Source organism: Orussus abietinus, unplaced genomic scaffold, assembly GCF_000612105.2.
Source record: "Orussus abietinus isolate OABI.00-Male unplaced genomic scaffold, Oabi_2.0 scaffold17, whole genome shotgun sequence".
Taxonomy (NCBI): domain Eukaryota; kingdom Metazoa; phylum Arthropoda; class Insecta; order Hymenoptera; family Orussidae; genus Orussus; species Orussus abietinus.
Window position 1 is genome coordinate 1,184,507 of NW_019395988.1, and position 13,763 is coordinate 1,198,269.

The window sequence follows — 13,763 nt, forward strand, 5'->3', positions numbered from 1 at the left end:
ACTACTTAAAAAAAAACCGCTTCCGGTAGGATAATCCCAGCGATCCACAATGTCAATCCAGCTACGTTTCAAGGAAAGCTTAAAAAAAGATCCCTCGAGGAGGAGATTCCGTAGTTTCCCGGTCCCCTCCGGGCGGCGGAACGCACCCCTTGACTCGGTCGCCGGGCCTCGTAATCCCATTTGAATGCGTAATGAAGGTCTACCTTAAACATAATCAATTCAGTCCCGGTGAATTACGCGGCGACGAACTCGGAACTTCCCCGGAGAGCCGCTCATTAAAGCTTTCGAAGCTTTCTCGGGGCGCATTCGCGGAGGATTGTTCTCGGCCCTCCCCTGGGAGCTGGGCTTCCTCTCCCGCGGGACGGCGGCCGCGTCCCGACGACGTCTCCGGGCATTATACGCGGAGCTTGCAGACGCGTGTACCGCGAGCGTGCACCAGGAAGTGTGCCAATTGTTGCAAGCTTCGGCGCTGTGCGGCTTTCAAAATGCCGCTCCCTTTCAGGGCGATACTCCGCCGGTAACAATTACCGTTTTACCCGCGGGCTGTGCGGCCGTCGCGACGCCGGGATGCTCGCCCAGGGATGAGGAGCCGACGCGATCCGATGCGGTGAGCTTGTAAACTGCACCCAGTGGTTCCCAATCGCAAGCTCACTGAATCACCTAGTGGGACAAGTACTCGACGAAAGTCGTCGAGGAAGGCGAAGAAGCTCGCGAGGGAAATCCAATATGGCTGCGACCTAAGCTCGACCGCTTTGGACAAGCGCTTTATTTCGAGTTCCATCCCTCTCATAGATCCGTCGACCTGGTTATTGAAATCCCCTGCGCATACACCAGGATGTAGCGATAGAGGGGAGGGGAAATTTCCCTGTTGGCCAGGGAAGCCCGAAATCCTGGGGATGTCGGGAAACGAACGTTTAGAACGTACCCCCCGTGTTGGAAAATGTTTTCCTCGTCCTCGGGATAACGGGCCGTCGTGTAAACGCATTATGAGCTGTACCGGAACACGCGAAGCGCCACGTTTTGCCTTGAGCTCGGTAACCAAGTAAGTCCGGGTACCGAGATCAGAGATACGTCGTTTGCAAAGGAACTCAATTAGGTACAGGGCAAACTCGGTGTATACTGCGGTGCCTCCGATTTCGGTTCCTATTCCAGTGCATCGTAAAGCACTGTCGGCCCTGGAGGGAGTAACTTACCCCTCGCGATAATGCACCTCTCCCTGTCTGACCTCGTTCGCGCGCTACTACTTGCACCGCGACTGCATCAACGCGCGCCCTGGCAGACCATTTTCCATTTGTCTCACCTTTCCCCTTCTTGCGGCATAGGGAATTTCGAGAAGGGCGAGGAGGCTTGACGAATCCGCGGAATCGTCGGCGCGCTTTCGGTCGCGACCGAATAAATTCCCCTCACACCGGATATCCCATTGGAGTCGAGAAATCCGAATTTCCACGATCTCTTTAAACCGCTCTGACTTTAGTATGAAAAAATTCCAGAAATTTGGTTTATGCCTCGAACTGGATTCCAGGTTCACATAGACGCGACTGGAATCTGTTTTAATCGGGACCAATTGCGGAAAACGCTCGGCCGCGGCCGGAATGGAAGAGGGACTCCGGGGCTATTTGGAAAAGGTGCCGGGTACTCTAGGGGGAATTTTAGAGCCCTTCTCCTCGCCGGTCGGGTTCTTGGGACAGTTTTCAATCCCAAAGTCGATTCCTCCGATTCGGTCCAATCAATGGAGGGGCGGCGAGGCGTTCTCCAAAATTGTCATTGGATGCAGCCCCGGCTGGAAATGCTTGCCATTATCCAATGGGAAGGCTCCGGCATTCAGTCCGCGCCTCAGAGCCCGTGTACATTTTCTCAGGCTTTCAACGGGAATCTGTGCCACGTGTCGTGCTAAAAGTGTTTCCATGAAAGCGACGTCAAAGCGCCGCGGCTCCTGACGTCAGCGGACAACTTTCCCTGGGCCGGGGGGAATTTTTTTTTAAACCTCGCTAAATTCATTTTGTAACACCGCCCGACGCTCGTAATTCGCGTTTCCGAATGCGCCGCGGACGCGGGGCGAACAAAAAACCCGCCGCCCGACGTAAGCCCAAATTCCGTCAGCCCGGAGTAACGGGGGGGCTCAATTAAAAATTTTTATCCCGGAACTCTGGCCCTGTAATTACCGCCGCGGAACTGTCGAAATAGGTCGAGGCAGGAATTATGCGGGGAATTAATTAATCGCGAAGCATTTCGCTTTTCTCCCCGCCGATGGAGCGGTCCGCCTGATGTGCGCCTCGCGCCCTCGGACCTTCCCGATAGGATCCCCTGATTGATCCGCGATCGATCCAACCCTCTCGAACTCCACCAATCGAGGCGCGAGCGCTCTCCTTCCGTTCTCGGATTCGCAGCCGGAAGCGCGGCTTGAAATTAACTCGATCAAAATTGGCCCGGCTCGTTTCGAAAAGCCTCTCCATCGCATCCCCGTAAATTTCGGCCCTGAAATTATCCCCGCGGTCTGGGCGAGGCCCATTGATTACGAGTGCTAATTGCCATTACACCTGCACCTCGCCGCTCTTCCTCTCTTTGCCCCAGTTTACTCTCTGTTTTCGGTGGTTCCACATAGCCGGATTTTCAGCCGCAAACTTTCGCACCAAATACGCGCTCGTACCGAGTTCCTTAGGGGGAAATTCTGCCCTTAGACTATTATGGGTATTTTTATTCCTTCAAATTCTATGGGATTATTAATGAAAGATGATCACTGGCTGGTATCGAATTTGGGTAAGAACCGACCGTGAGTCGACGTACGGGGGAGGTTAAACGGGCAGCTTCTGTTAGATGGAATCGTCGATCCAAAATCCAGGCAAATCCCAGGTGGCATTTCGGTTTCCGTCGAAACGGCACGAATCGGCATTCGAGGGCTTCCACGGGCTGTTTGCAACGTTCCTGCAAACTGCGTCCGATCGCTAGGTTAATTCGATACGATCCTATTAATTAAGCTGCCCGACCGATTACGACATTCGACGCCACTCGGCGTCAAAACGACCAAAATTCCGACATGAATGCCGCGCCACGGGGAAACGAGGGGAGCGAAAGAGAAAGAGGACAATTCCTGGAATTTCATTTGGACCATCGAGCCAAAACCTGCAGACTGGACAGCCCGATTTGAAAGAACCGACCGTTTTCAGGCGCCCCGATAAAGCCGGGCGAGCATCAATGAAAAATCGATCTCGTTCCGGCGCCGCCGCTTTGAAGCCGAATTTTCGGCTGCCGCTGCAAATTGGCCGCACTGGACGTTTTGGGCCTTTCCTCGGGATGCGAGGAAACATACTCGCGATCGCGGTAAAAAAAGCTCCGGTACTTTGATCCGGCTAAAGGAGGGGCAAAGGAATCCCGGGACCGCCGCGCGGAGATATGTAAATCAATGCGGAGGCGCGAAAAGCTCGAACGTCGAGGAGGGAAGCCCGAGCTTTTTCATCCCCCAACCTTCCCGCAGTTGGCGCAAGCTCGAAACGTTCGCGGCACTTTGAAGGCGGCTCTCCTCGAGCTGGGGAAAAAAGTCCACCGACCTCGGCTTTGATCGCGAGCGAGAGTTCCGCGACGCGGCGGCACCCTGGACGGGGGTGCGACGGGGTGGAGAGGGGTTAAATCGGTTTCGAAAGAAGGTGACATTTTCCCGCAATTCCGCGACTCGATTGACCGGGAGCTCGGAACCTTATCGCTTGATAGTCGGCAATTTTTCCGTATAATCGAGCACCTATCCTCCTTTCTTGCAGTGCCTCCCGAGCAGCCCGTCATCCTGGACAACTGGGGCGGCATCTTGAACGGCACCGCGGGTCCCTACAAGGAGGGCGAAAGCCTCAGCCTGAAGTGCAGAGTCACGGGAGGTAAGTTCCGATTTTTTAATTTAGGAAATTATCATCGTCACCGAGGAAATACCGGCCCTCCAACTTTGGGGAGATCGCGAAGGCAAGCGGCGAGTTTCCACTCGACTTGCGGAGAAAAGTGATCTTTGGTTGTTAACACTAAGTATCCTGTAATACCTTAAAGCGAGCCTCGACCAACTTCGAGGCGACGAGTTCTTCAAGATTTACATGGGAGACCTTGTTGGCCGCGAAAGACCTCATGAATATTCTCGGGAGGTGGAAGAAAATCGCAAATTTGTTGGGTGTTCTCACTTTGGGGATTTAATGCCCGGAATTCGCCTCCGTCGTTGGTTAAATCGGGGGCAAAATTACGGCTAGAGGGTCAATTAATCCGTACACCTAATTTAATTACAAGGAGAGCTCATGCGCATTCATTTCTTTCTTCGTTTCCCCGTTAAGATAAATTATGTGGAAATGTTTTTAGGGCTTCTAATTATTAGCAAACGCGGTATTTCTCACGAGCAATAAAACATTACTGGAGATCAAGACCCTTCCGCGGTCGCCTTCATATCCGGACATTTTATTTTCACCGAGCTGGGAGTTCGCGAATGCCCGGTAAAAACTGGAGCAAGGAAATCGGCGGTTTCGCCATTTTCCCGAAGTGCTCCCATGGATGCGGCCCTCCTGCTCCCTCCGAAATTGAAGAAAGTTACGACTCGGATGAGAAGCTGGGCGCCAGTGGTGATGCCAGTTATTAGATCAGACAACTTTTTATCGGAAGCCTCGGCCTAAGTAAAAAGTTCCGCGGTCGACCAGACATAGTGGTTCGATACGAGCGTCCTCGGGAAGGTTCCTCCGGTTTTCGAGATTTCGAGATTAGGGCCACATCCGGAGGGAAGGCCATCAAAAAGGGCCAGAGTAGTTTCGGCGTTTACTCCCGCAACTTAATCCAAATTTCTGTTTATAACTACCGGGAAACTCTCCTCATTTGCAAGCTCCTCCGGGTAGAATCCCGAATTCTTGCTGATGCACCGCCACGCGCGCCAGGGATAATCCGAAATTCGATTTTCCGACAAAGTCGTCGGCGAGGGATCGCTGCACGTTATGCCAGAAAATCCGGATCCTCGATTTGGTTTAAAAAATCAAATTAAACTTATTAAAAGACGACCCTCCCCCTGGTACCAAAGCACCCCGGCGAAGTTCACAGCTTTCGGTCGGGACTCGCTTTAACCCCAAACCGCTTTTCCTCGGGGACCCTCCGTCCCGCGATTCCGACCCTAAAGTCATTAACAAGGCTCAGTTTAGAGAGGACTCCAAAATTCAAGTCGTCCTAGGCTCCAGCGAGAGGTCCGAAGCTCACAAAGTCGGCGGGGACTGCACAATCCGCAAGCCCGACCGTTCGTTTACGTTACTACTTAGGGTTTGGTCTGCTCCCGGCGTTGACTTTAACTACTCGGCTCCAACTCCTCGCAGGACCTCTCCCTGCCTAATGGCCTCCACTATCTGCGACACTAAAGTGCAGATTTTAATCCGCGGATAGCGGCGATATCTTCCGGGATTGAGAAGGGCTCCTTCCTACCACCAGTCGAACTTAGCTCCGACTTGTCCTTCCTCCTAAGGCTAATTCTTACCCCAGGATAACCAGCGTCCTTTCCGGGGTCTTTTGATCGGACGCAGGACTATTAGATTTCCGTCAACCGTCCGTTCCTTCTATTCGTCTAATCCTCTCGTAATCCCATTCTTCTTCAGGTCAGCGACTTTATCGCGGACTAGTCGCCCTTCTACCCAATTTCCCTTGTACTCTTCGCGTTGTCCCTTCGTAATCGATCGGCGTTGTTGGTCCCAACAAATGCAATTACATCCGTTGATGAAGAGTACAATTATGTGTTGGCATACTTCGAGAGGAGGAAGGGAAAAATATCCTTGCAGGTATTCCTTTTCCTGCAATACTTGTCAAAGTGGTGACTCCGAAGGTAAGATCATCTCATTAAGTTCGAATCCGAGGGATCTCCGTCGTATTGGATTTCTCGTTTAAAATTTCCGTCTCGCGTAAGAAGCGGAAAAGCTGACATTAAGGTCCCGCCGGTTAAAATGCAATCTGGGCCGGGAAGCATCGTGAATAACAACGAATGGAAGTCTTCCTAAACCAAGGGAACCTGCCGCACTCGCTTCCGCCTCTCGAGGAGATCGCCGTGCAATTTTAAGTGTCGCAACCGTGTATCCGGGAAATTAAATTGCGATTCCGCCGCGGCTACCACGGTGAATAACAATGAAACGCAATGAAGAATCCGCCATGGAGAGGCGGACTTCCGTCCCGGGCACAAATCTTCCCGACCGCCTCCGGAAGACGTCTAACAAGCTTCGAGGCGAAATAAAGAAGCCGGCGAAAATAGAAACATCCACCGCCACTTAATTCCGCAGATCCTCGGCATCTGAAACCTTTGACAATTTGAAATAAACCGGGATTAAAACTGTCGATCCGAAAATTGAATCGCTAATATCTCATCGAAATGAGGTAACCATTTTTTCGTTCGGAAAATTATCCTCGCAAGCCTCGGTAAAATACCTATGTGATCATTCTTAAAATCATTACAAATATAAATATTACATTGTCTACCATTTTGTTTATTACCCTGTCATAACGCCGTAAGAAGGATAATACCCTTACAAATATAAGCAATTGCATGTTAAGCGTACTTTAAAAATATTCATCGCGGGTAGGCCGCCACGTGGCATTGAATGTGTCAAATGGTCAAATTGATAGCAGGAGAACTCAGATCCCCTGGGATATCATTTTTCCATTTCTCTGTGCCGTTTAGAGAAGACGCTTATCAGACTGTCTGGGTTATCCAGCACGGAAAGGTTTAAAGGAAATCCCAGCGTTTCCAGGCCGTGAAGACTCGAGCTCGTTAGAGTCCGTTTGCAGGCGGGTCGCGCTTCCCGATTTTGGGCTAATTTCATAATACGAATTATTGAAGATCCCTGCGCACGTGTCCCGGTTTCCTCCCTCTCTCTGTTCGGCGGGATCGAAGAGAGCCGATGGCTCGGCCGCTTTGAATGCGCGGACAAAAATTCCCCGCAGGCTTCATTTATGAGCACGCCGTGCGCGGCACTCCCCGTTCAACTTTGTTTAACGATTTCTATCGCCTCCCATTTTTTTCCCCGGCCGATCCGAACCGGCGCGCCGTTCATTATTCAGAATCCGACGATGCGCCGCTGTGGCAAATTTGCCTTCCTGCGGATAATAGGAGCCTCGAAAAATACCGCGAGTCCGGGGCAAAAATGGACGAGGGAATTGACGGCGGAGCTTGCATTCGTTCCCTTTTGCCGGCGCAGTTTACTCGCTCTGCCCTTTGCTAACTACCGCCTCCGTAAAAGGAGAGAGAGAAAGAGATAGAAAAATAGCGAATCCTGCTGAAAGCCAAACTCGTTAGTTTTCCTTGCTCCTTTCGTTTATTTTCCCACTGACCATTCCGCCGGACCCCGAATATCCGCGGATTATCAGTCCATACGTTTTTTCTGCAATCTGGGTAAAAGTGGGAATACGATTATGCCAGGAGAAGCGATGACACCTGTAGTCTCCGTCGAGCCAATCGGATCAATTGTTACTGTACTTAAGTACCGATTTCAGTTATCAAGTGCCCTCTTCTAGGGGTATTTATTAATATTAACTACGGTAGTGGAAATTGCTCTGGACCTAATCAACGCTCAATCTTTAACTTCCTCCTTATGCACGGCATGGCATGCCATATAGGACATGGCAGGGTCCTTTGTATGCGTGCGTCCTTTGATCGAGTTCCTGCTGGAAAATACCTTCAACGGCCAATTAATGGCACGAAGGGTACATGTATGTCCACCTTTCAACCTGCCATTGAACGTTCGGGTCCAAAAGCTACTTCCTCGCCGAGGGGCTGAAAGTTTAATGCGACCCTGTACGCGTTACGTTTCCGACTTCGGTTAATCGATTAATTAATCGAGCCCATTCATCTCATGACTGTTTCTCATTATCGCTGTTATCACCCAGGCAGGCCTGATTACGCGTGATGGATACCTATCTAATGGAGTCGCGCTGGCGTCCTCCGGGGCGACTTTTAGAAAGATTTACCAGGAAATTAATATCGGCGTAAAATATGATTGTTTTATATGTTTTCACAGGAAATCCGGAGCCCATTGTGAGATGGCTGATCAACGGCAGGATCATGGACCAGGATTCCGAGCACAACATGGGAGATGTCATCGAAAACAGGTGAGGCGACCGAAACGAAGCTTTCCCGGGATTTACCATCGTTCTCGCAAGCTCCGGAGCTTTCAATTTGGCTTAGCCGCCCTGCAGATTGAAAATTCGAAAACCGTTCGCCTTTTTCATGGGTACTCTCTTTGTAGATTGACTCTGCAGTCGATCAGTCGAGCAGACTTCGGATCCAACGTCACTTGCCAGGCCCTGAACACGAATCTAGTGGCCCCTAAGGAGACATCCTTATTCCTGGACCTTAACTGTAAGTGACAGTCAATCTCGACTAATGATTTTCTACCTTTTGCCATTTTTTCGCGAGATTTCTCGGAATTATATGTAATAATGACGAGGATGGAGAGTTAGGATTGCATATTGAAGCGTGGAGGCAGCTGGGGGAGGAAATTCCAGTGTAGACTTATGATGCCATCTCGAGGGTTGCAACGGAAGGGTAATATCGAGCCCTTATCAAGACCTTAACAAATCAGGGCTGACGAGCCTATCGCCCGTCATTAGCGATAAAATCGCTGAAACACCACAGCCAGCAAAGTATACCGACCTCCCCGTGAACGTGGAAACCGCCCTTAAAGAAAGATAAGGGGAAGAAACACGTTAGACCCGTCTCCTTCTCTCTATCCCCGGCATCTACATCGAATTAACCCGACCCCGAAATTAATACGACTCCCCGATCTACCCAGCCGAGTTAAGCTACTTTTCTAGAAGGGAGGAGGTCAAAATCTCTCCCCATCGAGAACGTCCGACTCGACCTCACGGAGATCTTTCGTGACCAGGGAAAAGGCATAATTAAAAGCGATAATATTAAAAAAGATGCGGAAATTAAAAGGACAGGGTGGAGGGAAAAAGAAAGGCCTCGCATGAGAATTAAAACCACCTCGATGTGCCCGCGCCACAGTTGGGGAGAAACTCCGACGCGTATACCGTGAAAGGTATTTTTGTATTTTTTATTCCACCGGGCTCCCGGGATGGAGAATCCCTTGCCGAAAAATCCTTCCATTACCCCCGCACCATATTGGCACTTTAGTGCGCACCGCCAATTTTTCCGCGTGGAGCGCATCGAAATTGAAGGGCGGCTGTTATTAGGGTTGCCGCGGCGGCCGCCAGGGGAGCCACCGCCAAGGCCGCGGGTGCGTGAAGCGGCAATGCCGCCAACATGGCCGCCGCCCGGACCTTTGATTACGGGATCATCTCGCGACTTTGGACCAGTGCACACAAGCTTCCCGGGGTTGCATCGGGAAAAAACTAGACGGGATCGAATCCCGAACTGGGAGGGAATGGGGAAATCATCGTTAATGGAAGCTCCGGCCCCGAAATCCCCCGGCGAATATTGATGGCGATGTCGGGCTGCCTTTTTTATTTTCACGCGTATAAGCTCTTTTCTTTCGACCGTCAGAAAGATTGTCCGAGAAAGAAAGTCCCCTCGCTGGATACATCTTATCCATAAATAAGGTTACTCGTGAATTGTTCCTTCTTTTCTTTTTTTTCTTCATTTTCTATGAAATATTTCAGTTATTCTTTGAACTCGGAATTAAAGTTCAGTCGGACGATTCCTTCGCCTCTAAACTTCTGACTACTCGAGCACACTTTCGACCTTAGACTTTACGGTTGTTCCGAGTAGAACTATGCAAAGTAAAAGTTTAGAAGTATATAGCGCGGGTCTTGGGGGCACCTAACCTTAAATACGCCCGAGCAGTATGTTCAGCTTTAAACTTTATCCGCGCGGGCCAATGTATTGATGAGATTACGGGATTAAACGGGTGTGATTTCTTTCTCTAAGCTTCCGCTAGATTTATGGCTCTCTAGTCTAATGAAGATACATCCTGAGAAACGTAACTTAACATTCTGAACGCGGTAGGACATTATTCACTTAGATTTACGGGAATACTCGGCTTTTCTGATCGAGATGTGTTCTATTCCTTTCCAGACTTCTAATTAGATTCCCGTGCAGAAGGAATTGATTGAATATAAAATTTATGGGATTTTTTCCTGCTATAGTGAGGCCCCTAACCGTCACCATGAAGACTCCTGAGGGTCAGGGTTTTGGCGGCAAGTCTCTATTGGCTGGCAAACATTACACCGTCGAATGCGAGACGACGGGTTCAAGACCTTCTGCTGTCATTACATGGTACAAAGGACACAGGGCGATGATGCATACAGAGGTAAGTACACCCGGGTGGACATCCTTAGACATATAATTAAAAACCGGTAAAATAAGTTAACAACCAGCGGAGGACTTAATTGAAGATTTACACCGCCACATTAAGAGACTTTCCTCAATCTGCCAGGAATGAAGGAACATAAATTCCCGATTACGTATAAAATGAGAGAAAAAATTATTCCTCCCCTTGAGGTCTTACCACATGGCGGGGAAAATTTATTACCCCTTCTGGATATTTTCCAAAGAGAATAAGGGATGAAGGATCCATTGACAGACATGTCGGTATGAAAGGCGGGGAGTTTCTCAATGCTCCCAGGAGTAAAGTCGAGGTAGGAAGTCGAAACTTTTTCCTGTTCCTCGAACTACATCCTTTGGATGGAGCTACCACGAAGGGCAATCCCGATTTCCGGAACCCTGGAGGGAATTTCTCTTATTACTCCATCACTGCCCAAATCCTGATGGCGTATTCGGCGCAACCCTGAGGAGTATTATAGGTGAGAGAGGCGAACCCTTTCTACCGTCGATATTCCGTAGGAAAGTTCGATAGGACACGGGGGAAACTCCCTAGGGACCCGTAACTACCGACGTCCCCGATTTTCCTCCAGGGAGGCTTTAGGAATGCTCGAGTGCCGCCCTTCGATTCCTGGGGGAGAGCTGTAGGGGATGATTGGAGACTAGCCGCCCCGTTCCGGTCGTTGCGTCAACGAGTGCTACGGGGGTGAGGAGAGTACCGCGGTTAAGTGCAAAACAAGGGGCGGAAATGAGGCCGATTGAATTATGATAATGGCACCAGTCGTCCGCAGGTATCTTTATCGACGATATGCTGATTACCAATTAAACGCCACGGCCGGAAGCCTCGGTAAATTTCCCTTATTCCCTGACTTTCCACCCTTTGCGTCGTAACGAGAACCCTCGACGCCTACGAAATTGGGGATGACATAAACGTAAGGAAACACGGAGGAGGAAGCCACATCGGCCTAACTGGGGGAGGGGGTGAAAAATAAATTTAGAGAAGCGGATGAAATACCTTTCGCTTTCTCAAGGGGAGGCACCGTCTCCCTGGGGAACGTCAACGAGGTGACAGCCCGGGGAAAATACCGGAATACGCGGAAAAACTTGGGGAGGGGGTGGAAATGAGAGCAATTGAATCGAAGTAATTCCACCTGTCGGCCGCAGATGTTTCATGGGCGGCACGCTAATTACCAATTAGACAACGCGGTTTAATATCCGATTTCTCGGATTGCCCCCATCCACCATTTTCCACCCCCGAGCCGCCCCTTTGAGAGCGCGCGTCGCGCCAATTTTACCGTCGACTTAAATGCACAAGGAGCCGACTTAAACAGAAGACGCGCGCCATCTTGAACCGAAAACGAGGGGAGGCGAAAAACCACCCCGGGGAAAGCTTTCGAAATTCCCGCCAAGTTTCCCCGCGATGCATAGAAATCCTGGGGTGCATCCTTACGTGCAAGGTTTCTCACATTTCGGGCAGAAGTCATTTCCAAGCCGTAATTCGTCGCAATTTGTTCGGCGAGGTCCTCGCACGTCTATGGACTAAGGGGAGGAACGAATCGACGGGTTTCCTGGGGGGTAAATGAAAAATTAACGGAAATCGGCTCCCGGGGTGGATTCGAGGTGGGGTACGGGATTCAATGAAATTATCGAGCTGCCGGGGAGCCGCGCACTGCTTGTTCAGGTTTCCTCGAATTTCAACGCATTATATGGTTTTCAATCAAATCCGACCGAGTCGAGCGTATGCACCGTATTGCACTCGATACCGGCCTCTCCGGATCGCCCGATATAATAAATGTTCTCCACGCTTTGTTTTACGCGACATTACACTTAATCGCCCCCTCGTTCGCTTAATTCGCCGGCTCGAGTTGTTTCGTCGCCATTCCGGTAAACGCACTCGACGTGATTAACGAGACGCGGCTGAATTACGGATTACGGCCGATTTTGAGTGTTTAATCGCGGCCAGGAATATGAATACACATTTTTACGAATAAACCGTGATTCTGGTCAACATTGACTAGCTGTATGTAGAGGTCGATTTACATGTAACGTGCCTCGCGACGGGATTTCTCCCGAAAATCGCAATTGCAACCCCGCGGGAATATTCGATATTCCCGGTAATGTATGTACCCTAACAGCACATTAGGATTACCGTTCTCTGGGACGTGGACCCCTCCTCTAGGGACATATTTGAACTAGTTCCAAACCAGGTTTCCTGTGACCTGTTCATGTCAGACGAAATCAATCGTCCGTGTTTCGTTGCTGAAAATAATCGTCCAATTCAATTAAAGATTCATTTCGATGCGTTAAGTATCATTTGCACATTTTTACAGGATTTTTTTTTTTGTGATTTCAACATTTTGTACAAGTATCCACGTGGTCAATGGTAATTACGTCCTTGTATTTATCATGTATTTAAAACTGAGATTTACTTGTCATCAAATTTACTGCATTGATCGAGATGTCAAGTGATATATACATGAGTAGAATGTATATTAATATGTAGTAAGAGGGCACCGTGGGACCACGTGGAGTTTGTTTCATACCTTTAAGTCGAAGTCGCGGTGATACATCGAAATAAATGAAATGATTTTTCACGGTAGTCAAAGTAGCTCGGAACATTTGATCGGTCTCGCTAGGTGCTCGCAGCTTCCACTAGTTACCCTGCAGTGGTATAACCCAACGCTGTTCAGACGTGAGTCGCGATAGTTAGGGGTTTCTCCGCCCTGAGGGGTGCGCATTATCGATAATCCAGAATCATAGCTGCAACTTCCGGGCGCAGTTATGCTCAAAGCATCCCGGCTTCCCATTCCTCTCTCGTGTCTGCCTTCTTTGAAAATCTCTCCTTTCCCCTGCGTCGTTTCCCGTCCACTTATCCGTAATTCCCTCTCTTGAAACAGCTCCTTAGATTCTTTCCTTTTTTTTTTCTCTCTATAAGTCCAAACGTGAATTTCGCTACATGGATGTTTTTTAAGAACTCGAATAGATAGGAAATACCTCCTCAATGGAGGAACTCCTTAATGAAGACGGAAGAGGAACCATATTACACTTCAGCCTCCAGGAATCACGCGCTCGCGTTATCGCCACTCGAGGTGAGAACGAGCTTTCCTCTTATCACGAAATAGTGGAGGGAAGGGTCCTCTTTAAAATTCCGTCGGAGTATCTCTTAAGTACGAGATAATAAAATATTAGCCGGAGACGCTCGCCCTCGGCACTTTCGCAGGTGGAGGAGGCCGAAGAAACCTCGGTCGGGCCGGAGGTGAGACTTCGGGGTTAAAGGCTGATAGGGCGAGGACAGATATTAACATAAGCAGATCCTGTAGCCGAAGGATCACGTAGAATATTTCTACCGCATTACCATCCTGATTATCCCATATCCATCCACCCAGGTTCGAGGGAACTACTTTTGCATCCCCAGCGCCGTTCTATTCTCGTCCCTATCTCATCTCCCTCGACGCTCCTCCGCCATTTTCCTTCTCCGTGTATAAGACGTCCTCTCTGTGCA

The 13,763-nt window shown here is 49.8% G+C and overlaps 1 protein-coding gene across 1 annotated transcript in view; it reads left to right on the top strand.

Annotated features, from left to right (window-relative positions):
• The window catches only part of LOC105702433 (nephrin), a 187,413-nt gene that overhangs the window by 143,747 nt on the left and 29,903 nt on the right, over nt 1-13,763 (top strand). Inside the window, exons 4-7 of the mRNA XM_012429999.2 lie at nt 3,753-3,863; nt 7,998-8,088; nt 8,226-8,338; nt 10,087-10,250. Coding sequence (XP_012285422.1) covers nt 3,753-3,863; nt 7,998-8,088; nt 8,226-8,338; nt 10,087-10,250 — 479 coding nt within the window. The remainder of the gene's footprint in view (nt 1-3,752; nt 3,864-7,997; nt 8,089-8,225; nt 8,339-10,086; nt 10,251-13,763) is intronic.